Source organism: Anas platyrhynchos, chromosome Z, assembly GCF_047663525.1.
Source record: "Anas platyrhynchos isolate ZD024472 breed Pekin duck chromosome Z, IASCAAS_PekinDuck_T2T, whole genome shotgun sequence".
Classification (NCBI taxonomy): domain Eukaryota; kingdom Metazoa; phylum Chordata; class Aves; order Anseriformes; family Anatidae; genus Anas; species Anas platyrhynchos.
Window position 1 is genome coordinate 16,773,480 of NC_092621.1, and position 27,676 is coordinate 16,801,155.

The 27,676-nt window shown below is 35.6% G+C and overlaps 1 protein-coding gene across 7 annotated transcripts in view; it reads left to right on the forward strand.

Moving 5' to 3' along the window:
- The window catches only part of PARP8 (poly(ADP-ribose) polymerase family member 8), a 124,877-nt gene that overhangs the window by 94,649 nt on the left and 2,552 nt on the right, over positions 1–27,676 (forward strand). For 6 of the 7 annotated variants that reach the window (XM_038170727.2, XM_038170724.2, XM_072031122.1 and 3 more), the window contains 10 exons: positions 13,153–13,245; positions 16,988–17,113; positions 18,568–18,633; positions 19,918–19,985; positions 20,334–20,382; positions 21,233–21,345; positions 21,512–21,584; positions 23,601–23,670; positions 25,501–25,577; positions 26,660–26,729. In XM_038170727.2, coding sequence (XP_038026655.1) covers positions 13,153–13,245; positions 16,988–17,113; positions 18,568–18,633; positions 19,918–19,985; positions 20,334–20,382; positions 21,233–21,345; positions 21,512–21,584; positions 23,601–23,670; positions 25,501–25,577; positions 26,660–26,729 — 805 coding nt within the window. The remainder of the gene's footprint in view (positions 1–13,152; positions 13,246–16,987; positions 17,114–18,567; positions 18,634–19,917; positions 19,986–20,333; positions 20,383–21,232; positions 21,346–21,511; positions 21,585–23,600; positions 23,671–25,500; positions 25,578–26,659; positions 26,730–27,676) is intronic. The other variant, XM_038170725.2, reaches the window with a different exon arrangement.

The following is a 27,676-nucleotide window of genomic DNA, read 5'->3' on the forward strand; positions in this document are numbered from 1 at the left end:
CCCTTATTTGCTCATGGACCTCTGGAAAGAAACATTCTTTGTATTGTGATAAAAAAGCCATGAGGAGATTTTCTTTGAATTGTCTGATCTAGCAGTGACCGAGGCCAGGAGCACTGTGGTGGTATGCGCACAGTCTGGCCAGTTTTGCAGGTTTTCCTTTCTTCGAGTCCCATATGAATGAGAACCAGGAATTTTACATGCTAAATGATGCACCCTCTCATGATGTTTGGGAGTGCATACAGTAAAAGAATAAGATTCATTCTGAAATTAATCTTTGCCTCAAGCTACTGGATCAGTGCAGTATTGTAAAAGAGTATATAGGAGGATAAAATTTCTTAATTTTAGGACTGACCTTGCAGTTTAGAATCCTTTTCATTTCACCTCTTATGAGTTCTATGGAACCCTGTGTAATCTAAAAAAAACACTAAAGCTGTGGAAAATTGTATTTAATATCAGTGTATGAATGGTCCGACACCATTCATCACAGTTTTTCAGTGTGGCCAGCAACTACATATGAGTTGAAGCTGGCATCATCTATGATAGTCCTGTGGAACTAAATTCAGAAAGGTTACTGCTTACACAGAAGTCATGTCAGAGTTATTCCCTGTGACTCTCAGTGGCATCATGGTCAGGCATTCTGACTGCAGGCATGGTATGCATATATGCTGCGAATAGGATTTGCAAAAGCATCTATTTATTGGATTTACTCTGATTTAAGCCAAAGGTAAATCTGTGTACTTTTTGAGTAGGCTATTTGCCCCCTCATGTTCATATCTGCCTTTTAAAAATATGGCTTTCTGTCAGATCTGTCAGCAACCAAACCCTGAATAGAAGCCTGTGGAAAAGGCACCAATTCCTTCTCTCTCACCTTTGAATGTATTACTATGTGTGCTGTCTGTGACAGAATGAGATAAGACAAAGTGAGTTATATGTAAAGTTTGGATAATAAAATTATATAAATCACCAGGTTTTATCTGTTGTCCATGGGACGAATCAAACAGCAGGGTTTCTTCCTGTTCAGACAACTATTGAACTATTAAAATGAAATAAAATTGAAAGTTACCTGCTCTACAATAAAAAACAAAAAATAAAAATCTTGCTTTCCCACCCTAGAGATCAAAATCCCGCAGAATGACTTTTCTCTCAGACATCTCTCAGCATAAAGAAAGTGCATTTTTGCTATCCTTTTGAGTTTGTCAGTGCTTCAAAACAAAGTTAAAAATATATTTGCCATTGGACACATATTCCTCAGTGCCTTTGCAAGCAGCATAATCTAACAAGCTTTGCAAAAATGCAAAGGTGTCCTTGCATAACCTGGAGAGATGGAGATAGCAGGAAGAAATCTAGCATGCTCTGTGTATGCTTGAATGACTCAATAAGCAATGTAGAGTCTCCATTAATGATTTTGCAGTGCTGTAGGTGAGAAGGGAAGGATCTTAGTTTGAATCTAGCTTGAGTTTGCCAAAGGATCTTAAGGAAATTTATGATTCATTCTTCTGAAAGCTCTGGTAGAGGCAGCTTATAGTAGTCAAATGTAGGCTTTATTGCTGCTTCATCTACACATAAGTGTGCATATGTTCCTCTGTGTGTGTTTATATAAATGTATACATATAAAGGGAGCAAAGAGTGACCTGACTGAAACAATACATTTAATACTGCTGCAATAGAAGATCTAAGAAATACAGTAATTTATTAAGTAGAATCGGGAGGACTGTTATTAAAGGTAAAGCTACATGGGATCTAGCCTTAGGTCACTTCATGGATCCCATATTTAATATCCTTAGTGGATAAAGAGGTTGAGAGTCCTTGTGGTTTTGATACCACAGTAACTTCATCAGCTGTCATAATCATCAGGTGTTTTTATTTTTAGATTCTGTGTCTTGATCCCATCTTCTACAGATAGCCATGTCTCAAAGCCACTTACATAGTCTCTCTGTATCGAATGAGATGCCACAGATTAAACATTCATGGATGGATGACCATTCTCTTTCAATAGTTCCTCCACACAGATGAAGGTGGGGTCGTGTCTGGGTGTATGTATACTTAGTGATGAGTTTCACTTCTGTGACTTGGATCCTGGGTTATTTAGTGGAGTTTTATACAGTTTCAAAGAAGACATACTAATTGCCCAGAGAGGTTGTGGTGTCTCCTTCTCTGGAGATATTCAGAACCCTCCTGGGTGCCATCCTGCACAATGTGCAGGTGATCCTGCTTGGCAGGGGGATTGGACTAGATCTTTAGAGGTCCCTTTCAACCTTAGCCATTCTGTGATTCTGTGATTCTGTGATGCCAGTAAAGAGTTTTATTTTGCAGTCCTTTATTATGTCTGCCCGAGACCTTTTCTGAACTGTGGTGTAGTTTAATTAATTTCCTTGAAATACAGATTGAAATTTTAACAATTGCCATCACACAATAATGATGTTATTTTAATACTTTAATGATACTTAAAACTCCTATAGCTTGGTGTAATTTTTTGTGATGATCATTAATGACTTGCACGATTCTGGTGTCAGCCCTGGTACAGCTGAAAATACCAAGCAAAGTTGTGAGGTAAAGCTTTTCCTTTCTGCAGATTTGCACTACAGGCTGTGTTTTTGTCTTGATTATACACTACCTTTCAATTAGTCTCTCTCAGTGCAAGCTTTCTTCTGAGAACTGTGACTCTTTTTCCTAGAATACATTTTAGGCACGGTGGTCTGTTTTTAATACCTATTTCAATTTACTTCTGCTTTCTTAAAATCTTGACATCTTATTTCCCATAAGGTAAGAGGAACTTGATGACAAGATGTGTCATTTTTGAACAGCTTAATTTAGACACTAGATCCACTTGTCAGATGTACCATTGGAAGATGTCTGTTGTACAACAGCTGCACAGCACACTTGCATACATTTAGTTTTATGCTCTTACAATGGACACCTGTCTTACTCCAGAGCCTGCGGTATGAATCTAACCATGCAAGTGCTCCCTGCAGGTTCAGGGATCCTGTCATAATACAGAAATCTTTGGAAGTTGTTAGGCTATCTTAGTGACTTACTGAAGATGAACAGAGAGGAAATTCTTATATTTCTCCTGATAATTACTTTGTGGAACAAATTACGGAGTTTGGATGACAAACAACCAGTTCTCTTTTGAGCTTCAGAAGTTCCCTGATGTACAGAAGAATACCATATACAGTCCCCGCATGTACTCCATCAGTGTTTGCACATATAAAAATATGGTATATAGACATTGTAACTTTAAAACACAAACATAATGCTGTCATGGGGAACTACAGCTGGATTACTGTGAAGGTAAAGGATGAAGGTTCTCTGAAATGGAGGAAGGGGTCTTAGAAAAGTACTACTTGTGTACCACTACTGTAGCATTGTGTACCACTCTTTTTTTTATAAAGGTCTGTGGTCTACTACATCATTCCATCCTTTATTTTTTTTTAAAGAGTCAATGAATTTGGCAGTGCTTCCCTGTAGGTATTCATACCTTTTCCATATGAGATGAGGATCAATGCAATTTCTCTTCACAGCATGTTCTTTTAGTATTTATTTCAAGAACATAATCATATAATATCACATGACAATTATTATTTACAGTGCACCCAAAGTTATAAATGCTAAACTGGATACATAGCTTCCATGGAATGCCACTGAAAACTGTAGATTACCTGAAATCAGTGCATGGTATGATTTGCAGCTTTTTTGTAAAGCACGGGGGAAGTTTAATGATCCTAAGAAGAAGAAGTGTTATTTGACCTTTTGCATAGCATAGGCTGTTGCTATTTCATACAGTTATTGCTGATAATGATCTGAATCCTGCATATTTCTACATATACTTATATAGTCCTATATACAAAAGGATCAAGAAACAATCTTGAAATTAATAGTGAGGTTTAAGACTGCATGATCTTTTGAGGTCCCTTCCAACCCCTACAGTTCTGTGATTCTGTGATCCATTACATCCAAATTGGCCTTTTTGGCCCATAAAGAATCACATTTCCTCCTGAAACGCAACCTGTATTGCACAGCTCAGGAGCTCTGCAGTCAGTCTCTTCTTAAGTGTCTCTTCACTCAGCTTTGAAAAATTGTGGGAAGAACAAGGTCAGATGTAGGTTTTGTGCTAAGGAGAGATGGTGAAAGCAGACCTGGTAAACATAGAATCATTAGGGTTGGAAAAGACCTCCAAGATCATCTGGTCCAATGATCCCCCTACCACCAATGTCACCCACTAAACCATGTCCCTAAGCATCATGTCCAACCTTTCCTTAAATACCCCCGGGGACAGTGACTCCACCACCTCCCTGGGCAACCCATTCCAGTGCCTGACTGCTCTTTCTGAGAAGAAATGTCATTTCCAACCTAAACCTCCCCTGGCACAACTTGAGGCCATTCCTTCTAGTCCTATCACTAGTTATCTGCAAGAAGAGGCTGACGCCCAGCTCCCCACACCTTCCTTTCAGACAGTTGTAAAGAGCAATAAGGTCTCCCCTGAGCCTCCTCTTCCCCAGACTAAACAACCCCAGTTCCCTCAGCTGTTCCTCACAGGAGTTGTGCTCCAGGCCTTTCACCAGCTTCGTAGCCCTTCTCTGGACATGCTCCAGGACCTCTTGTACTGAGGGGCCCAAAGGTGACCATGGTACTTGAGGTGCAGCCTCACCAGAGCAGAGTACGGTGGGACAATCACCTCCCTGGTCCTTCTGGCTGCACTATTCCCCATACAAGCCAGGATACCATTGGCCTTCCTGGCCACCTGGGCACACTGCTGGCTCGTGTTCAGGCGAGCATCAACCAACATTTGAAAGCAGGAGAAGTCTGCTCATTTGAATCATTAGACAATGCCTTATTTTGCTGCCTTTGAATTATTCTGAACACAGTTGTAGGTCAGTAAGATGTAGACTACTACTTGTTTGTAAACTAATGTCCAAATTTTCCTACTGAGACTTGAATTGGTTCAAGAATATTTTGAATTGTTTTTTATGATGTTTTCAAATGGTTGGTTTCTCACATAGATTGTAAAAATAGTAAAATCATCCTGATGTTTGTCAAACTAATATGTTAGACTAAATATTAGAACTAATGTTAGGAAATGTTACCCATAGCTGCAGACCCCACTCCACAGTACTGTGATACTCTACTGTTGGGCAGGCATTCCTAGCGAACACCCCCTGAAGCTGAAGCTTGTTTCATCCACTGCATTTAGAGATTTTTTCAGAGATTTTTTTTAGAGATTTTTAACTATTTAGAGTTTCATGGAAAGCAGTGTCTGAACAAAAGAAAATTTCACCTGAGTCAATCAAATTACTTTTGTTTTATACTAGACTTTAAATTGTTCCAGTCACACTAAGATAAATGGATATAGTATCCTCAGTTTTTGTGCAGTATTTTCTGTATCTCTTTGTTTGTTATGATTTATATGATGAATAAACACCAAGACCAACATATCTGTTAACATGTTTTTGTATACCTTCTACAGCAAAAGGCCAACAGAGAGATTGCAGTCTTATACTTGCAGTAGTTGGGTATTTGTAAATACTAGTTCCTTCTTAACCAGGAACAAAATCTTCATGTGCATCTGTGGTATTTATTTGTCTTAATAAGATAAGATGAATTCATTTCACTCATTAGAAGGTCCTTTTTCTCCCTTTTGATTCCTGATTATTGTCCATTTTTACAGATTTTAGAGATGTGTGGAAAATGAGGACCTGTTGCTGTTAATGTTGTAGGCTTTTTTCCCCTGTTGTCCATGCACAAAGATGAAGAGATTCTTTAATACCTGCCCTAAAGTATTTTTAGTTTAGATGATGTACCAAATGCAGGATGAAAGGTAGTGTGTCCTCCTGTGGTTTTCTCTGTGTGAATTGCTCTAGAAAGGGGAAGGCTGGCTAAATTAGTACTGGCAATGATAGAAACACCAACAGGGAAGATGCTGCTGAGGAGGGTCCTTGCTCTGCTCCTGTATATGGTGTTTGGGCTTGAAAAAGAAGGCACTTCCTAAATATAAAACTCATATAAATATACAAATGTGAAAGATAGTTTGGCTTCTCTTTACACAAAATCACAGACGAGAAGCGATCTCTGGAGGCCATCTGGTCCTACCTGCCCTGCTCAAGCACCTTGCTGCACCTGGAGCAGGTTGCCCAGGTCCATGTCTAGATGGCTTCTGAATACCTCCAAGGAGGGAGACTCCACAACATCTCTGGGCAACCTGTTCCAAGGCTTGATAAAGCTTTAGATAATACTATTTTTAGCTTCAGGTAAAGCTTAGATAGAGCTAGTCCAACATGAAAAGATAAAATGAACTGTCTTCCAAGAGCCCTTCTGAACAATATGATTTGGTTCAGCTAGCCATAAAAATGTGTTTTGCAAAATTGATGTCATAAGATAGTAAAGAAACTTCAACATTATTTGTTTTAAAATGTTAAAAGAACCAAATATATTAAAAATACCATATGAAATTCTTCATGTTACTCTAGAACTAGTAATAATATTCTGGGGAAAAAATTACTATTCTAATAATGCAACAGTTTTGCTGATATAATACTGAAGAGACATCTTGTTTCAGGACTTCAGCATGTGATAACTACTTTTATGACAAACGTTTAAATATAATGACATCATAAGTATCAAACGTAGTTATTATATTTAAGGATCTGATTAAAATAAGTGAAGTGTTATAAAAATATATTATCATATGCAGCTTTTAAAAAATATAATTTTAAACGTGTAGCTAATGTCTATCTTAGTGTGTGTATGCTATATTAAAGTCATTGATAAAAGAATGTCATGGATTGGATTTTAAAGATGTGCCAGACAATTTTACAGGAAAAAAAATCCTTGAACACATTCAGTAAGATGATTAAAAAAAGAAACAAAAAAACACCTGTGGAAATCTGGATATCAATAATTTTTCTTTGAGTCAAGAAAGCATTCTTTACACTGCCACCTTGTGTTGAAATATCAGATGAAGACTTTTTTTCTTTAGAACAAAGCAGGAAATAGCCATAAAGAAAAAAAAAAGCAAAACTAAACTAAATATTTAAATTAATTTCTTTGAAATTTAAATGCTGGTGTGGACATCTTCACTGTTTAAACTTTTGTCTATGAAATATGAATGTAAAACGATATTTGAAATACCTGTTGTAAGTATTTAGCAGTAAAAATAAGTACAGTGGTGTAATAGTGATATATCTGTATTTATATCTGTAACCTTACATTTTTAGAATGTTTTTCATGAGAAAGTGCTCAGTTGTGATTTATTCATGATGAGTAGAATCATTGCCTTGGTGAGCTCCCACTGACTGGAATAGGTCTTGGATTGCTGCATCCTTTGAATATATGTTCCTTATCCACCCGTGAATAACACAGTGGTATTGATGTTCCAGAATTAGTATGCTGTTTAGGAGTGGGAGGTTTCTGGAGTAGAATAAACATGAACTATGGAGAAAAGTGTAGGTGTACAAATTTATTTAGATAGACTGGAGTTTAACCAAGATGATGGAGATGTTTTCATTCTTGTAGAATAACACTGTAATTTTTCTTATCCTCAATCTACCATATAGTCTAGTTTTACCTCTTTTTTATGAAAAGAAAAAACAAAACAAAAAGAAAACCACTTGTTACAAGCAATACTTTGGCAGAATGGACTTCAATCACTTTATTGTTTACTGAGTGTAAAATGTATAGCTTGTCCTGTAGCCAAGAACTTAACCAGAGCTCATGTTGCCCAGATAGCACTCTATAATGTTTGTTTACTTGCCACCTATTTATGTATTTGGAAAGGAGGGAAAAAAAAAAAAAAGTGTCTAAGCTTTCCAATAATAGGAATTAAAAGAAAAAGCAGAAAATAAAACCAATTTTTTCATCTTTCTACAGATTATATCTGCTTACCACCGTGGTATCCCCTACTTATTTCAGCAGTGTGTTTCATATTTCACATGAATATTGTGAGATTGTTTAGAGAGCTTACCTTACACATTTATAGACAGATAGGTTATTCAGTAAATATGGCAGTGTGTATATATACACACTATATAGATCTTGGGTCAGTAGTTTGACTTCATTTGAAATTTCAGAACAGAGATGTACTTGTTTATAATTATCTATTTTTTTAAAGGAATTCTTAAATCAGTGCAAGTTTAGGCCATAGTATACAATTCTATGACTAAGTACTTAATTTTGAATATGTTTATTTTTAAATATGTATTTTCCTACAACATAAGAACTCGTCAATAATATGAGCCACCCCTCATATTTCCCTCATACGTCACATCTGTAGATACAACGGAGATTTTTGTAGCATTTGTTCATTCATTTGAAAGCATGACTATTAGATGTAAACTATGACAGAGCCAGGAAAGCAGCTTCCCTGCAGCCCTGTCTTCAGATGTGGTAATGGTATCCTTGTTGGCCTGAATGTAATTGTTTCTTAGGTACCATGGAGTCAGGTGTTAATGAATTAGCAACCGCTTTTCCTTACAAATATAACTAAGAAATACATCTAAAAATCCATACCTGGCACAAACTGAGAAATGAACCTCAGAAACGTGAAAGTTCCCTTCCAAAAGAAAGCTTTACCCACCAATCTCCCTTCCTCACTTCATTCTTCTTTCCCTCTCTCTTCTACTCCCCCCACCCCTACCCCCCATATATTTTGAATATTATTCCTGCTCCATCCTCAGCCTTCTAGCAAGTGTAATGAAGAGAGACAGAAGTTCCTCCTGTAGAAAAGCTTAACAACTACCATGGTTGAAAGCAGGAAACAAAACATAGATTTGAAGATAGATTTCATTTCCCCTGCCTGTTCCTTTCATTAGGAGAAGTGAGATGCGCTCTAATGGTTTCACCTTTACCATTTGTTACATTTGCTGTAAGTCAGCCTCTGAGCTTTCCTCGAGCTTCTCCTTTTAGATCAAGAGTTTTTAGGTGTGTCAGTGATACTGCAGCCTCATTAGCATCTGTGTGACATCCCCCAGGATGCGGGAGAAGGTTGCACATTGCTCATCTTAGCACAGCAGCAGCACACATTTGAAAACAGTGAGATCAATATCAGTTATGAAGGTTTCAACTCTTTTGAATTGAAAGAATGTCTGGAAAATATTTTAAGTAATGCATGAGTCCAGGGATCAGAATATGTCATAGTAGCTGGATGGTTTGCCCATCTGCCATTTGTGGTCACTACTGTCAGAAGTGATACTTAAATCATCTCATGCAGAAACTCTGACCGAGCCTTTTTTCTTCTCAGTGTTGTGGATGAGTGCTACTGAGCATGCAAAGATTGGGGGTGGCTAAAGGAGAACTCCGAAAGCCTTAATCTGCTCAAAAAATGCTGTCTGCTTTTATCAGTGCCTTCTGCTTCTCAGCATTAGCGGTCTCAGGTTAACTGCCCAGCTCTTATTTTGTTCTGCCTTTTTCCCACTGGAATAATTATCCTACTAAAAAGTCTTTCAGCACTGATGGTCTTCACTTAGCTAACAGTTTTGTGTAAGCCAATGACCTTACGTTAATTTTCTCCTTTCAAGTTAAATATAAGGTATATGTGTGAGAGCACTGTTGAAGGGAAGGTACAACTGCCCACTAGTTTTGGGAAAAAAAGTTTCCCGGTCAGCTCTGGGGGCCTTCAGGGGTTGTAACTGGTAAAATTCTGCATGCCCCTAAGACTTTGTTACTTTTTTTGTTCTTTTTTTTATGTGTTGTGGCTAGGGGCATTTCTCATATTTAAGTTACAAAGCCAGAACAAAACTGTGTCAGTCTGATGGGCTCACATCTTATTATAACAAAAGAGACAAGTGGCAGTATGCAAAATGCTAGCAGCAGTGTAAGAGCCACTTTGAATTCAAGTTTTACCACAAAGCCTATGATTTTCTTTAAGCTCTGTCTCCTATAATTGATTTATTACCTTCTTTTTCATATTTTTCCATTGATTCTAGCATGAACAATTCTGGACAAAACTAAAATAAGGAAATGTGATACTGGCATCATCATATGACAAAGAAAGGCTCCTGGAATGTCTGTTGCTTAATTTTAAGCCAGACTTTTCCTTTTGGTGGGAAAGGGAAGAGTTTAAATGCTTGAACGTAGCTAGTGGCTAGTGGCTGAAGTAGTGTGAAATGACCATACCAACATCTCTTGGAACATTCTATGGTAATATGTGTATGGGAAAATTTAGTTAAAAGCTTCTGATTGGGTTAGACTGGGACAACTATCAGAAACAAGATCCAAAAGTGCTCTAAAAATGGCTAGAGTTCAGATAAAAAGGCTTCTAGAGTGGGTATATGAAGGCAGACTATTGAAGTGTCCATATAACTGAAGGGCCCTGATTATTTCCCCATTCAACTGACAGAGCCCTGACACTTTCATGTAATGTAAAACTACATATTTGTTCAGCTTTTAGTTGAAGAGAATATGTAGAATGCAGAGGTTGTACAGAGTTCATTTTTTTTTCTGTGTAGTTCTTTCTGTGCTTTTTTCTTTAACCAAAGTTACTTCAGATGGGGATTTCAATATTTCTGAAGGCAGACAATTTACTTCCTTGAAAGCATTAAGGAAGACAAATTAAAACTAGAGATACATTACTTTTTTAATAACTAGTTTAAAAAATTGGAGAGAAAAATCTGGAAGTGCTGTTTATTATTTACTAGAATTTTGTACAGCAAAACCATGTGGCTTCCTGACAAGTTTGTTTCTCAAATAGAAAAGAGTTTGGGGAAACCCATTTCCATTACTGGGAAAAGATTTTTCTTGTGTTTTGAAAGAGATTGACAAAGCCATTCATCTGGCTTTATTATCATGTAATTTACTATATATTATATCACACTTACTGGACTGTGAGTTTCTGTGAAATGTTTTGGGAGCCCTTGAATGATTTTGTGTTCGATTTCAAGGTATTTTCCACAAATGTCTTGAATATTGAAATATGTACCACTAGATTGTGGCTAACTTGGGAATGTAGTGATCTGCATTTCTTAAACACTATTTTATCAGCATTGTCTTGTCAAGTCTTTACTCTAAAAAATATTCAGTAGGCATACAGGTACATCAACTACATAAAGTCAAAAGAATTTTGTTTAACCTATCAGTATTTTTGTTCCTCTTCAGAGCTCAGATTTTGCTGCCTTGTTTCTCATACCTGCAGTTCTCCAGCCTTAAGATCTTAGCTCCAGTGTCCTGAGAGAAAAAAGCTTTTCAAATGTCAAGCATAAGTGCAATGATCATTTTCCTAATTTCAATCTTCCAGCTATTCAGACATTTCTGGGATCATAAAACAGTAAGAAAATTAAAAACAAAACAAAACAACAACAATTAAAAAAGAAGAAAAAAAAAAGAAAAAGAAAAAGAAAAGACAAATCCTATGATGTTCCATTTGCTATCTGTAAATCTCAGGGTAACTTATTTTGTTGAGGTTATAAATAGAATGACAGCAATGAATATTTTCTCTTATTCATGGCTAAATTATTTATCAATCCTTTGCTCTCAAATTGAAGAAAGTCTGTATATACTATTGATTGTTAAGATGGCAGTGCCACCATGCTTCCCCAGCTAAGCCAGTGATTGAAGCACCTTCTGAATGTGAAAGCCTTCGAATAATGACAATAATAAATACTTTTTGTCTAGTGTGCAATGGCACAGCGAATTGGATCATGTTAGGCTTCATCTGCTGCCTAATGCAATGTAACATAGCAGATAAAATAAATCAAATGGATGATACTCTTAGACTTGAAAGATGATAGCTCTTGTAAAGCAATTGATGTAAGAATATGTCAATGCAGTACATTTCAGATGTTTATTGAAATCTACAATCTTTGAAAACAAACAAATGCATATTTTAAAGGCTATCAAACAAGTGACTACAAATACAGCAGTATGCCTATTACTGACGGATTTGTTTCCTGAAGTGGAATTCAAATAATTTTATTTATTTATTTATTTATTTATTTATTTTTGTGATCTGGACCTGAATTCTTAGCTATAAAAGTTCAGTAGTGCTTGCTAAAGCTTGTTTTTAAATTTCAGTGAGTTAGGATTCAATAACATGGATTCAAGCAAACAGTATCCAAAAATATTTTTTGCTTGTTTTCAGTATTGTAATAAAAAGTTTAATTTATTGGGGTCAATTTTAAGGAAGGCTTTATTTTTCTTGTTTATATTTGTTTCAACTGTTTGTTCATTTTTAATTCTTATAACAATTAACTTTTTATGAATCATTACTTCAGCCTTTTAAAAGTTGATCTGCTAATTACTTTTTTAGTAAGTAAGTGTGGAGTAACTGTGAGGAGTGTAAGTGATTAGGGAGCATATGAAGGCATGCCTGTTCATAAAGCTGTATTTTTTGTTTCTGTTTTATGCCTCATGAAGGCACAAAGCTCAGGTCTCATTCAATTTGTAGATGTTTTGTTTTTTATTCAAGTATTGTGATTGCATTCTGAACTGAGTTCTTTGGAAAAGCAAAAAAATGATTAAACAGCATTTTTTTCTATTTTTTTCTTTCCTTTGGTATCATAAAAAAGGATTCAGCTCCTTTATTTATAAAAATAACATGTAGCCTTCCCTGATACATTTATTATTCAATAAAAATATAATGCATTTTCTAAAAATGTACATATACATGTACATCGTTAAATTCGTTTTTAAAAAAATAAACCTAGCATCTTCAAGACTTTGTCATTTGGATCAAATTTTTAAGTGTGTTCTCAAAAGCAGAATAACAAGCTGTGAATAAGCCTGCATTTATGAAGTGGGAATGCCACCATTTAGTTTCTGGATTTGTTCTCTACAATTTTTAGTTATATAAGACATTTTATGTTTGATAGGACAGTCTGAAGGACATTTGGGTACTATGGTTGTAATTTTGATATTGTAATCTATTTGTATTTGGATTTCATTTTGTTTAGTCTTTAGGAGTACTTACAAGTTTTAGATTTCTCAACACTTTAATAATGTTTTGCACATTATTAAAATGCTACTGTAATGTATCTTCCTCAATAATTGCCTTGTATTCATAATTTGAAATTAATGTTGCAGTTAAACATCTGGAGAACAGAGTTAACATTAAATGTGTTTGTGCTTTTTTTTGTTTTGTTTTGTTTTGTTTTGTAGGTATTGCATGATAAAACCAATAACCTCAAACTAGAACAAAAATATAATTAACTTTCTTTCTCTGTGTAGCCCACCGTTTGTGAACGGGAGCTCTGTGTATTTGCTTTCCAAACATTAGGAGTGATGAACGAAGCTGCTGATGAAATTGCAACTGGGGCTCAGGTAGAATTATCTAATAATTATTACGTATCTGATTTTCTATAGTGTGTGCAGTTTTTTCAGTGTCTTCTAATACTTATTTTACTTGTATTCCTTGTATGAGTATTCCTTGGTAAGTATTATTTATTTGTGAATTCTTATAGCCATAAATGCACTGTTTATGCATGACATTTTCAGATGTTACTAATGAGGTGCTTCCATTGTTTTCCTTCCATGTAATTAGAGTAACCCGCTTTTCTTGTTCTGTTGTATTCAATTAGGTCACCTGGATTGTTAATAAAGGCAGACGTTGTCATCTGCAGATAATTCCCATTTATTTTCACCTAATGAGCCATTACTACTCTCATTCAATTAATAAGCCACTTCCTGTTCATGGTGTTGGATGCAGCTATCCACTGAGCATCTGTTATTTTGATCATTAAATAACAGTGGGAAAGTCCTTATTGATGTTTCTACATAGAGTTTTTTTCTCTCTTCTCAAGGATTAGGAATTTAACACAGCCTTGCTTTCTGACTCTAAATTCTGTTATCAATGTTTTTATAACCATAGAATTACTTGTTGGTTTTTTTTTCTTCATGATTTTCTATGTGCCGTAAAACAGTATTTTAAACTATGTTTTCAAATCACCATTTAACCTTAATTTACAGTAGTTACAGGGCTTCAGTGTATTCAAAAGTTAAAATGGCCTTTTCAGATCTTATGGAAAAATGCATTCCTCTCCGATTACCTAAATATATGTCACTGACTGTGCATTTCCTTGGTAAGCAACATGTTTTTTGGAAGAGCAACCATTCAGTTCAGTTAGCTTTAACTAGCACTAATGAATCTAGCCACTGGAAATAAACTATTTGGCTGAGTGCCAGAATAACGTCTGTGAGCATTTCCTAAGAGGAAGAAATTGGAGAAGTGTCTTTTTCCCTTAAGAATATAACTGAAGACCTCAGTTGTGTCATTCTGTAGTGCTGGACTTTTATTTTCTGAATATACCATATTTACATGGTATTTAGGTACAAGCAAGTAGCTCTCACTTCTGTTTTTAAATATGGCTGAGGGGAGAGGTGGTCCATGTTAACTCTCACACTTCGTTTTACATAGGTCTTACTGTTACAGACATATGCAGAGCTTTCTCTAGCTCTCTAGAGCACCTCTTCATCTACAGAGCATTGCTGAAGAGTATTGAAGTGATTACAACCTTAATGGTGCTTAAAAAGAGGTAGAAAAAAATGATGTTGAAATATCGGACTGAGGTGACTGAATTTTGTTGGGTCTCACTGTAGTGTTAGCATCACACCCAACTCACTACATCTGATCTGGTTGAGCTCTCTTTCCTGTTTGCAGAAAGAGTTCAGTGCTTTTAGGGTTTGATTCATCAGAGCTATTTTTGACAATAGTTTAGGATGGTGTGAGTCACAGCATAGGCCATCAGCACAGAGGTTATTTTCTCCATTGATTATGAAGAGAGTTTAGGCTGACTAGTACGATGTAGGTACTCACACTGTGAATTTCTACATTTCATAAAATAAAACTTCCTCCAAGTCTCCAAAACATTTTGTGTAGTGAAGATCCTAAATACAGGTTCCCATTATTAGAAATTACATCCTGTTCTTCCTACCATGCTTTGATCTAGTTTTCTAAGGTAGACACCCCTACTTTGTCACTCCCTGTGTTCTGATGGCCTCTTCTTAATAATAAGAGATTATACTTGATATACTTTGAAGCTCAAATTCACATCACCTTCTTTTTAGTCATAGTCAAAACGCCTGAAAATTAAACACCTGATTTTTTTTTTGGTAGTTTGGATTTCCTGTAGAGATGTACTGAGAGATTTTTTCCTCCTTGAAAATATTTAAACCATACCTGAGGTGCTTCAATGCTCACTCCTAGGCAGGAGAAGCTCACACCCAGCTACAAGAACACTTAATAGATCCACAGCACTTCTTATTACCAAGGAGCACATGTAGAAGTTCATATTATGTTTGCCTTAGACTTATCTCACAGTTTCAGCTGCTGTATATTCTATCAGCTCAGAACAATGATCTCAGGGGAAATCAGGGGATTAATTAAGCCTAATCTATGCACATTTTCCCCAGGTTAAAACAACCTGCTGTTATCATGGTGAGAAACAATACAGAAGTCAACATTTGTTTTAAATGAAGGCTTTGGGATGCTGTTCTAATAAGAACTGTGCCAGTTCTAAGACAACATCCCACTGTGCAAGTAATAAAGGAAGACAACTTTGGATCACTGTATTAAGCAGTCTGGAAACTCAAACAACTCTTCCCTATTAGTGTTTTGCAACTGAAAGCAAAGAAGTGCCTGTAAGAAGTTTGAACTTGGGCCCAGTTTCATGGTAATAGACAGCTGCAGGCCTGGTTGCCTGACCTGGCTGTGTATAAAGTCTCCTAGTCCCCTTTGCAAATACTAATGCAGATGCCCTATTTTTGAAACATTTGTCACGCTTGTAGCTATTATATACTGGATGGAAATCAGAGCACCATGGAGAAAGCAATGATTATTTAAGTATCTTCAGTTTTCAATATATGTGAGCTAGTACCTGAAACTAACAGAATATTTTTAAACAGGTAGAGAAAATTGTCCATTCATGCTGAAGGAGCAGAGGAGAATGGCAACAGTATGACTCACTGCAGCACAGTTTCTTTTCTCTTTCATTATGATTCTTATTTTCATTCTTCTTCTCTAAAGGACCATAATTTTTATTTCTTCCATATGATCAGATACAATAGCAGACATATAATGACTTCTAGAACTTGAGCTGTGAGATGAGATCTGATTTATCTGGAATTGTGGGAGGAACCAGGGATGCCCACTAAGTACAAATCTTCTAGCCCTTTTGTTTCTTTCATGGAAAAATTCATTTTTACAGAGGAATTTTTTCAGATAACACAGAGAAATCAGATGGAAATAAGCCAATCTGCAGTGATGTTTTTACATAGCAACTTTGAATTTTATTATCAGTGGGATTTGGGTTTCACAGCTGCCAGAAAGCTGCTTTATCTCTGCTTTGTCATTGCTGTAGGCTCTTTTTAATCTGTAATTTACTAATTTTGAAACAATTGCACTTAAATCTGTTGCAAAATTGTGTATGTGTCAACATGTACCTATGTGAATATGTCTGTACCGATTAGACACATGATCTTACAGTGAAATCTTGGAAATCATAGGTAATCAAATTCATGTTATAGTTATTTGTAACAGAAAGGAAGGGAGAGAAGTTCTCCCAGTGTGAGATATGCAAGTAACTTTTAAATCACTGTGCTGTTCTGGCTTTAGTAAAATCAATGTTTAGTAGTGTTTTATGATTACAGTGTTCAGGAGAACAGCAGGTGGTGGTACAAGTTCACAGACTCTTCCTCTTTCTTGAGTAGCAGTCTTCATTGGCATCTTCCACCCAAGGGTACACAGATCCAGCACAACTACATTTTCTGAATGAATTTTGTCCAAGAATTATCACATGTACACAAGAGAAAGTAGGACAACAAGCAATATGTCTGGAATGATAGTACATTTAAAACTAGATTTTGGTCTTACCTAGGCACCTCAAGTAGTATAGCAGGGCTGGGCCTAAAGCTTTCTGAAGTCAATGGGAAAAAATCAGTTGTTACATGCTATCTGTGGAACATAATTTTAGCTACAAAAAAAAAAAAAAAAAAAAAAGCAGTCTGGGTGATGAAATATGAAAGTACATAGTACATATATTTAATAAATATTTTTCTTCGTCTCTAGGTGGTTGATCTGTTAGTATCCATGTGTCGGTCTGCATTAGAGTCACCTAGGAAAGTTGTCATTTTTGAGCCATATCCTTCTGTAGTTGATCCTAATGATCCTCAGATGCTGGCCTTTAACCCCAGGGTAAGTAGTTGCCTTTCATTGTGTCATTGCTTAGTTTTAATAATGCATTAGGTTTCAAAGCAAAGCCTTATTCTTGAGTGTCCTCTACTAAAAAAGATACAGCTCCAGCATATAGCACAAGCATGCGGCTGTTTTCAGAACTCTCTGTTTTTGTTTAATTGTCTCTGAGAAGGTATTTGGGAATAAACTTTAAGTTGCATTGAAAGTTAGATTGAAGCCAATAACTTATTTTAAGACACAAACTACAGATGAAAAAACACCATCTTTGGTGTCTTCTCTCAATGTACAATTTGAACTTTCCATTCTTAAAGTGGTTATTGCTATTATTTCATTTTCTCTTTGCAAACTATTATGTCCTTAAACTTACTTTTATCAAATGTTGGACATAAAAGTCAGGTCATGTACAAGTATTAAATTTTGAAGAATTGTTTGCTCTTCAGACTGCAAATGCTGCTTCTCAGGGAAACTCTAGGGAAGCCATGAACCTATTATAACTCACTTGAGCCATCCTCAAGGGTATACATGAGAACTTCGGATGGCCTGCATGGGGAAGCATCCCACTTTTCCTGAACAAAGGCCAGCTAACAGTGGTTCTTCCTCAGAGGAAGGGGTGAATGTATTCTGTAGCGTACGGGAAGGAAGAATTGCCAGAGGAGCTTGGAAAGGGGCTGATGAGGAGACTAGTAGCTGGGCAGGGCAAGAGTGTAAAGTGGTATAAGGAATATGAAAAGGTGTCTTGCAAGAAGAGGAGTAGAAACAGCCCTAGGCTGGCATGGCCCACTCTTATCTCCTCTAGCAAGAATGCCAGCATGGATGAGGTGAAAGTCCATGGGCAGGAGTTGGTAAGACCCACAGACAGGGAGCTGGAGCTCCTGAAGGTGGTGTTGCATGTGGAGCTGGTGAAGCACAGACTGTTAAGCTCATCTGCTCAGAAAAGGTGGAGTCCTCTGGTAGCGGTTCCTAGGCAGAAGGTAAGCAAGGGTCAGGATGAAGCAGAGAGACAGCTGAGGGACCTCTGACGTTTTCTAGAGTTGTTAGCAAAGTGAACACATCTGCTTATTTAGCATCTTATTTAATAGCTGTTTGTTCATTGCATACTTAATAGCATATTATCCAAATAACCGGCAGAGCCTGTGTTTAGTTACAAATATTTGTTTAAAAAGTGACCTAATCTTTTGAGTTACATTGTGGTGTATTTGAGATTCTAGTGAAATTCAAATAACAGCCATCATGATAACATTTTTCGTGAAATTTTTGTGAACTATGAAGGAGTAAGTCTGTGTATAGATAAGGTGGAAGGAAGCTATTCAAAAAAAAAAAAGAAAAAAGAAAGGAATGGCTTGGTGAACATTCATCCAAACTTTGATGAGGACTTCACATCAAAAAAATGAGAGTTTTGTAGAGCCAAAGACCAATAGTCTGTTAATTTATTTGCTTATTTTATATTACATCAGAAGAAGAATTATGACCGAGTCATGAAAGCATTGGATAGTATCACTTCTATTAGAGAGATGACACAGGTGAGTTTAAAAATCTTTACATAACATAATAGCTTTTTCTAGAACTAGGAAGATGTTTATATGAGGCCTGTTATGGGTGGGGAAGGCAATAGTATCAGCTATTTTCTATAGAGCCATAATAATAATAAAATGTGTGCTAAAAATAACAAACCTACAGTATCCACAGTAGCAATGAAATTAAGGTGATGAAGTAGAATTCAGGTCTTTTGAAGTTTAAATAAGAGATAATAACAGCAGAATGGGGCATTGTAACAAGATAATCACCAACTGCTGCATTTCTGGAAATATCCAAGTCAAACTGAGTCTTTTATTTCCAAAGCAAAAGAAATTGATTTTGTGACGGTGTTCTGAATGATAGCTTTATTTCTGTTATAACAAAACACTTGTTCAGCTAAGTGTGGTTGGGGACTTGGAAGGTTGGGTCTCATGGGATTACTACCATATGATTTCTCAATATTCACAGTGGGACAGAATCTGATAGCTGTACTTATGTTTATAGCAACACTTCATTTCCCAAGCAGCCCAGCTGATTACAACTGATTATTGAAATCTCTCCGATATACCTTGCTTTTCCAACTGTTATATACATGTAACCTCACAAGAGCTTAAAAATTATATTTTATATGTATTTCTAAAGTACTTTGGGATTCTGGAATGAAGAATGAGGTATAGAGAGCAGTAAAACATATTGAAAATAAAACCATGTATTTTTTTACTTAATATAATAATCTCTTAAAGAGAAAAATAACCAACATTTTACTTTTTTTAATGTTAAAATAACAATTTGACTGAATAGTTTTAAAGGAATGAGATAAAAATTAAGAAAATGCTTCCTAAGGAAATTTAAGCTGCTAACAGTATTTTACTTTACCAGTTTATACCATGTAACTGTTTAAAAAAAATGGGGTGGATTATCTTGGGGTATTTTGAGAAACCAGATTTTGTGAAGTTCCAGTCCAATTCCTTAACCCAGAAACTTAACATAAGTACATCTTCTACTGTTATCCCTGAGATCACCAATGTTTTGCTATAATATACTCATTTTGATGCTAATTACATGCTTATTATTTTACTCCAGGGAAAATAATTGCTATATTAATTCTTCTTGTTGTCAAAACACATTTATAACTGTACAACGCCAAATGTCAGCAAAGCTATGATTTAAGCTTAATAACGAGTCCCATGTATTCGTCCCATTTAATAGAAGAAATTATGGGCAATGTAACATAAAATTTAACCTTACGATTTCAACTAACAATAAAGGACATAATTACTATTTTCTAGGCACCTTACTTGGAAATAAAGAAGCAGATGGATAAACAAGACCCACTTGCACATCCTCTTCTACAATGGTATAAAATTGACTCACGTGAGATGATAATTATTAAAGTACCAATTTGAATGAATAATGTCTTCACCAGTTTAATTTGGTATAAGCTTACCCTAAGAATTAATACTAAAGCTAATGTTTGCAGCTACTTTGTTTATGAGCTGTTTCTGGAGCTCATCTGGAGCAACTGAGAACACTGCTAGCTTATTTTATGGCCTCAGATTGATCTTGCAGTCAAGATTTGTTCTACTTTTATCTGATAGATTCAAAGGCGTGCAGCTCAGTGCTTTGTTCTGGCTGCGCATAATGTTTTTAAGAAGGAAAGTTCTTGGTTATCATGCCTAATACATATAACTGTTTCTTCTTGTAGGGTTATTTCTAGTAACAGATCACACATTGTGAAGCTTCCAGTGAATAGGGTAAGTGTCTGTGGGTTCATTATTTTCTTATTTCTCATGGCTCTTATTTGATGAGAGTCTCCTGGCCACATGTGGATGTCTATGTTCAAACTGGTCACATGGATCCTATTAGCAGACAGTGGAGAGAAGTTGGCAGTTTCAGGTTATGACTCATAGAATCATGTTGTGCATATCTAAGTCAAACAAATTATAGTCATAAAAATTCTATCTGAGGTGAGTAGCTCAAATGCAAGTGTCTACCTGCAATCATCTGAGATTGGGTGAAAAATTCACTATTTTAGTTACCGTTTAGAATGTTAAATACAAAATTGTAGTGTTCATCTGCACTGCTTTTTACATAACACACCAGTTCTGTAAACTGAGAACACAAGTTGAGAATACTATGAACTTGTAGTTTACAGAGAACTTGAATATACAGTAAAAAGAATATAGCTCTGGAATTTTAGAAGTATGGTGCTGAGATTAATTTATTGGTATATATATGCCTCCGATGTTCTGTTTAAGGGCATAGTAATCTGCAGCCTTTCAAATCTGAACTTTAATTCAAAGCCAACTCTGATCAAAATACTGTGATGAAATTGTTCAAATTAATTACCTTACTAGAGCCATATTAGGCTGAAATCTGTTTCAGAAACTTCCATATGTTTCATATGCCGAAGACTGTTTTTAATGTTTGATTTCAGATAAAAGGTATGGTAATGAGACCTATTTCAATTTAGTTTGTGTAGGTATTTAGATGCAGTCCTATATTGTGCAAAACAGCGTGATATATTAAGAACTACCGTTCTGGAAATGCAGTTCTTTTGTGTCCATCAATTTTTTTTCACATATGAACTTTTATATTTTACAGCAACTAAAGTTTATGCACACTCCCCACCAGTTCCTACTTCTCAGCAGTCCACCAGCCAAAGAATCCAATTTCCGAGCTGCTAAAAACCTTTACGGAAGTACCTTTGCATTTCAGTGAGTTCATATCTTTGTATTAATCAAAGGTTACTAAAATGCCATGCTGTTTTTTGTTCTTACCATTTGAGGTTTACAGCTGCAAATGTATTGTTTTAAAGGATTACTGATTTCATTTTGAATTTTACACTGTGGATTTTAATGCTTTCTCTTTTTAATTTTTCAGTGGTTCACACATTGAAAATTGGCATTCCATCCTGAGGAACGGCTTGGTTGTTGCTTCCAATACGAGGCTTCAGGTAAATAGACTAAAAGACTTTAGCTAACCTGTGCATGTTTGATTACATATTAAAATTAGGTGAGTTGTCAAGGGTTGTGTTTCTGGTAGTCGTGTAGGTGGTAAAAAGAGGTGACTTCCTGGAAAAGAGACTTTTCTGAAGCAATTAAAATGAAGTTAGGTATCTGCTAAAATAGCTTTAAAAAATCCCATTGGTAGAATCTGTGTTTCAGTTTTACATTACACAGCAGCACCTCCAAGAGGTTTAGCTCGGTACTGCCTAAAAGCAGTCTGAGATTAAAATGTATGCCTATATTATAGGATCCCAGAGTATACTAGCTTTACAGAAGCCAGGTTACAGTGCCTTCTCAGCTCCTCAAGTTTTCTTACAAGGGGAATGCAAGCATACTGGTAAGGAGGGAACTATAGCAAACTTCAGTTTGATTTCTCTGCAAGACCACTCTTGCAGAGCAAAGTAGTCAGTAGCAGAGGGACTAGAGGACTGTGATTCGTAGTGTTTTAGCAACACAGTTTTGACAGCTGTTCACCAGTGATGAATCCATGATCCTGATTAGATACTTTAGAGGAGGATTCAAGGGTTCTTACTATGGTCTAGGGAACAGGATGTACTAGAAAAAAAGGAGTGGAACTCTCTGCTGTTCCTCTTAATGCTTTGGATGTTTTTCTTAGCATCTTTGTAAGACACTTCACCAAGAAAGCAAGATTTAAGCTCCAAAATTACGCAAGTAAACCCCTTTATGCTTGGTGTTTGTTTTTGTATTTTTTTTAATGGAAATAGGAGCAAGCAGTTCATACAAGTCTGTTTTATACAAGTTATCATTTTTAGATCTCTCACATGACTAATCCATATTGTGAGCCCTGTTCATTCTGCTTACCTCAGTACCAATCAGTCAGGAAAAGTATCTACTCACCAGGGATCCTGTGCAATACTGTAGGACTTGGAGGAGTGAGAGCATGACTGTATTTCTGTAGGAGTGCTGACACATTGCAGACATAAGGCAAATGTTATGGGGTCAGAGCAAAGAAATGAGGGTGAGCATGACTCTGAAGCTCAGTGTCCATAACATTTACCTTCACAGGAGATACTCTGGGTTCTTGCATGTGCTCCACCAACTACTTTGTGTGGTTTCTTGAAAGCCTCATAAGGCAGTCTATCTCTTGAGGAGAAGCAAAAAGTGTATATCCCTCTTTCTAGACAAGAAAATCACTAATAAAATGTGCTTGTTTTGTTGCTTTGCCTAGGCTCTGTGACATAGAGCAGTTATGTTGGTGAAGAAGATTCTTCCTTTTCCTCTCTTCTTTTCAGACATTTTATAGCTCTGTGGCTAAAACACTGTCCTGAAGAGACAGAATATGTATGGCTGAATTGGCTCAGGCAAAAGCTTGGTTGAACCCATTCTTCCAATACTCTGGTTGAACTAGTGACAATTTTATTATTTTTTTTAGCATATGAGTGGTGTCATCACCATCTCTTCATTTTTGAAAGAAAATAAAAGCAGCTGTTGCTGAATTGTTTGCTCATCCAAGGCCAGCTGGTGTACTTTGGAAACACCTTCTGGACCTAGACCCTCAAAGGCTGGCTTAGGCTGTGGTTCCTGCAAAGGTTTTGATGTAAGACACATGGTGAGCTGCTCACCCTTGTTAAGGCTGAAGTGTATTTGGCCACTTCAGAAGCACGTAGCATCCCTCATGGTAATGTTAGGCATCCCTCATGGTAATGTTAGATTTTAAGACAGAAAATGCAATTTTATGTACAAATCTGATATAAAATTGTCTTTGGGCATTTGGATGCAGTTTCCAGAACATATAGTTGTATATTCACAGCATTTTGTTTTCTTTTGTTGTTGGTTTTGGTTGTTTTATTTTTAGAGACTTCTTTGAACACCATTTATTACCAGTCAATAAATCAGCGCAATGGGCTGAATACTGATCTACATCAAGACATGTGTTTATCATTTTTACTTTGTCTAGATAACCAAATAATTGTTAAACAGACATTCTTCTCTCTCTTTTTCAGCTCCATGGTGCAATGTTTGGAAGTGGAATCTACCTTAGTCCATTGTCAAGCATATCATTTGGTTACTCAGGTGATATTTATAAATCACTCTAAAATTGGAGAAATATAGGGGGGTGTCTTAGTCAACTGCTTTTCTTACCAGTATCACTGTTTACAATACTGTAGTATTTATCTTTGTAGTCCAAGCTTAGATTTTCTCTTTTTTAAATAAATTATATTTTCCCTTATTAAGTACCCATCCTCATTTTCAAAGGTGCTGAGTACCTTGAAAGCTTGAAGTAAATAGTAGCTAGAGTTGGATGCTGTTTGTAGTGAAGCAGGCCTTGACTATGCCATGGAAATCCAACTTTGTTTTTTTTTTTTTTATCCGTATCTGCCTAAGTTCATCTAGAACTATCCACGTAGTTATAGGCTTTTAGGACCTGATCTGACAGAACAAGTATTCATCAACAGACATGTTCAACAGCATATGTTTAAGAATATTCCCAAGTATTGCCATGTCAGGGTCACATAAAAGATACAGGATGTGTTCATGTTAACATGGCAAGGGCAGGAAATTTAATTTGTCCCACTAATAAATCCAAAAGTGAGTCATGTAGAGTTTTCTATATGAGAATAAAATCATAAATAGAAGCATAACAGAAACATGATATACCAATGTGTACATTAAGAAACATTTATAGAGATTTTAAAGTCTCCTTTAGTTATGTTGTATTTACCATTTCCTCATATATAAATGTGTGTTCATGTGCATGTAGGTAAATTTAATTTTGAGAGTGTTAGTTATACCTTCTGGTAATTTTAGGTAATGTCACAATCAGTTTTTAGAGCTTAGCATTTCTTACTACTACTTACTCGGTTTTAATATCAGCAGACTTTAAATGCACTGTTAGCTTTTCAGAGATTACACAAGTATAGAAGCATTTTAGGACTCACTGAAAGCTCAGGTTGAAGCACCATCATCTAACAAAATTACTTAATTTTTGGACAGCATTGTTTTGTCAATTTCAGTGTGCTTTTTCTCCTTTTTCTGCCTTTCTCAGTCCCTTCCATCCAGTCTCCTCCAGAAAGGAAGTCTATGCCTATGAAATATATAATACTTTATGTAATAAAAAACACAACAGAGTCTATAATCCTCATTACTTCATAAACTTACTTTTTGCCATAATTCAGTTTGTGTTTTCAAACTGTCAAGAAATGTGGGACAGTGGAAAAGAAAGGATGTCTGTAACAGCATACAGTACAGGAATTTTATTAAACCCAATGTGATGAATGTATGCAACATCTAAGGTACAAACATAGACGTCTAAATTTCTCAGATGGAAATTTCATCCAAAGTGTCTGAATAATAATATATTCAGCTGTAGATAAACCATTTAAACCTAGCTAGACTTTAAAACTACCTCTAAATAAATGAACTACTATTGAAAATTTTATTTTGATTTACTGAAAGTCTAAATAATGCTAAAGATGAATACATAAAGTTCTTTCTCATTATATTACTGTCCCACCTACAGTAAATCAGACTGTTATTTCAGCCTGAGTAGGGTCAGTTAAACTCAAGGCATTTGAAGATGCAAATCTGTTAAACAATGACAAACTCAGGATTAAATTCCTGAGCTGAACTCAGTGTCATTTAATCTCACTTTCCTACCTGTGTGGTGCTAATTTGGCTTTCCCATGGTCTTTGTAACACATGCAGGTATACAGGTAATTTGCAGGTTTAAATCAAATTATCTTTGACAAAGAAAGCTGTCTACCAACAAAAACTACCCTTCTGGCAGCCATGAAAAAGACTGTGTGTGATTCCCATCATGTTACCTCTTGCATTCTCCATACTTAATTTTGGTTATTGTTGCATTTATATACCAGGGTATTTTACGTGATTTTAATATCTTAGGGATGAACAAGAAGCAGCAGAAGGTGTCAGCTAAAGATGAACCAGCTTCAAGCAGTAAGGGCAGTAACACATCACAGGTACGGTAGTGTATCAACCATCTCTGGAAGTTCTATGGTTTTATGTTTGGGAACTTGATATCAGAAAAGAAGGCAATATTCCCTTTGTGAAGGTTAACAATTTTACTTCATTGAATGAAATCGACAAGTCCAGAGACTATAACCATCGAATACAGCCCAGTTGTTTTAGTAAGAATTTGTGGAGTGTACTACTTCTTTTCCAAACAGAAGTATTTGGGAAGAGAACAACAACAAAATACAGATAGCATTATGACCCTTAGCAAGTACTTGCTTTTTGAACTCTAGATTTTTTACTGAAGAACAATGCAAAAAGAATTTAAAATGGCTATTACTGGAGAATTAGCATAGTATTTCACTTATACCTAGTCATTTGTTGTTTTTGTTTTGTTTTGTTTTGTTTTTTTCAGTTTCTACACATTAGACCACTATAATTCTGCTTTATTTAAAGCAAATGAAAATGGTTATTACTGGAGAATTAGCATAGTATTTCACTTATACCAAGTCATTTGTTGTTTTTGTTTTGTTTTGTTTTGTTTTGTTTTCAGTTTCTACACATTAGACCACTATAATTCTGCTTTATTTAAAGCAAACTCATAGCAATTATGTTTAGGACTAAATGTTGAGAAATTACGTCTGTCTCCATGGTTAACACACAAGAACTGTAAGATAATCTTGCTTTGAAGAAAAATTGGTATGTAAGTGCAGAAGCTCTCATAAATGAGCAGGCCAGCAGTATCAAGATAGTAGCCAAAGAATCACAGATCAAATTCACTGTGTTTCTTTTGTTTTTGTGCAATTTGTTTATCTATAGCACTCTGATATTTCTAGTACTATTCTTGATACTATAATAATTGGTAAGCTTTCTTTCTGGGTAGAGTTCAAATCTTTCCTATGATAATATAAAAAAAAATGTTTTAGAATGGCAACCTCTATCTTTGCTATCTTTGCTTATTAATAAACCACTGACAATAGCAGCTTTACTACTTTTTCACTGTTTGCCTTACAGCGCTAATTAAGTTTTCTCTTTGTTTTGTTTTGTTTTGTTTTGTTTTGTTTTGTTTTGTTTTGTTTTGTTTTCTCAGTCACAGAAGAAAGGACAACAGTCACAATTTTTGCAAAGCCGTAACTTAAAATGCATAGCCTTATGTGAAGGTAAGCTGAAAGTAATTGAAAAACTGTTTTAGTCATAGGCACAGCGACACTGTATATAAATCAGCATCAACATTAGTTCCAGTATAGGTTGGTTTTAGGTCAGAAACAATTGGTAGGTATATAAAAACTTGTTTAATAATCTTTGTGTTTCAGTTCAGAACACTTCCTTCTTCAAAGAAAACCTGTAACACAACCTGATTTTTTCTGAAATAATCATATGCACAAAGTGACTGATCATTCAGTCTGTCTTTCAAATATGATCATATTCCTAAGTCATCAATATGATCCAAAGAAAGTCTTTATTTGAAGTGGTGACTTCTTGCAAGCATTTAATAAAAACATTGAACACAAAATTCTGAGAAACAGAAGCTTTCCTATCGAATTCCAATTAATTTTGCATTTCTCAGGCAAACGTGTTGTTCATCTGGTAGCCAGCTTGTTGTTCTGGACTGCTTCAGAATTTTTGTGAAGTTAAAATCCATTCCATATGATTACAATTATTCCTGAAAGACTTGGCTATTCTTTTAGTAATAAATGAAAACAGCAGCTTCCGAGAAAAAAAAAATAAATAAATTTGAGTAAGAGCAATTGGTAATGAGTCTCATTGGCCAAACAAAAAGAAATCAGGTTGAACTCAGCTTGATCTCCATTTTCAGCATTTGTTTATTTTAAAAAGTAAAAATTAAGGCATGGTAGAAAAGATGTTCTTTCAAAATGAAAGCTATTTTTATGCTACTTTTTAAAATAATTATTTTTTCAGATGTTGAATTAAAATATTTAATATGATCAAGGCTGTCAGTCAACATAAAACTTAAACATGATCTGGATAGGAAAATATACAACTTTATGAGTGTAGCTTTCAAAAAAGCTATGAAATGAATGCAGGCTTTACTAGAATTTACTTTTTAAAAATGCTTGAAGTTTCTAAATATAAATTATACCTTTCC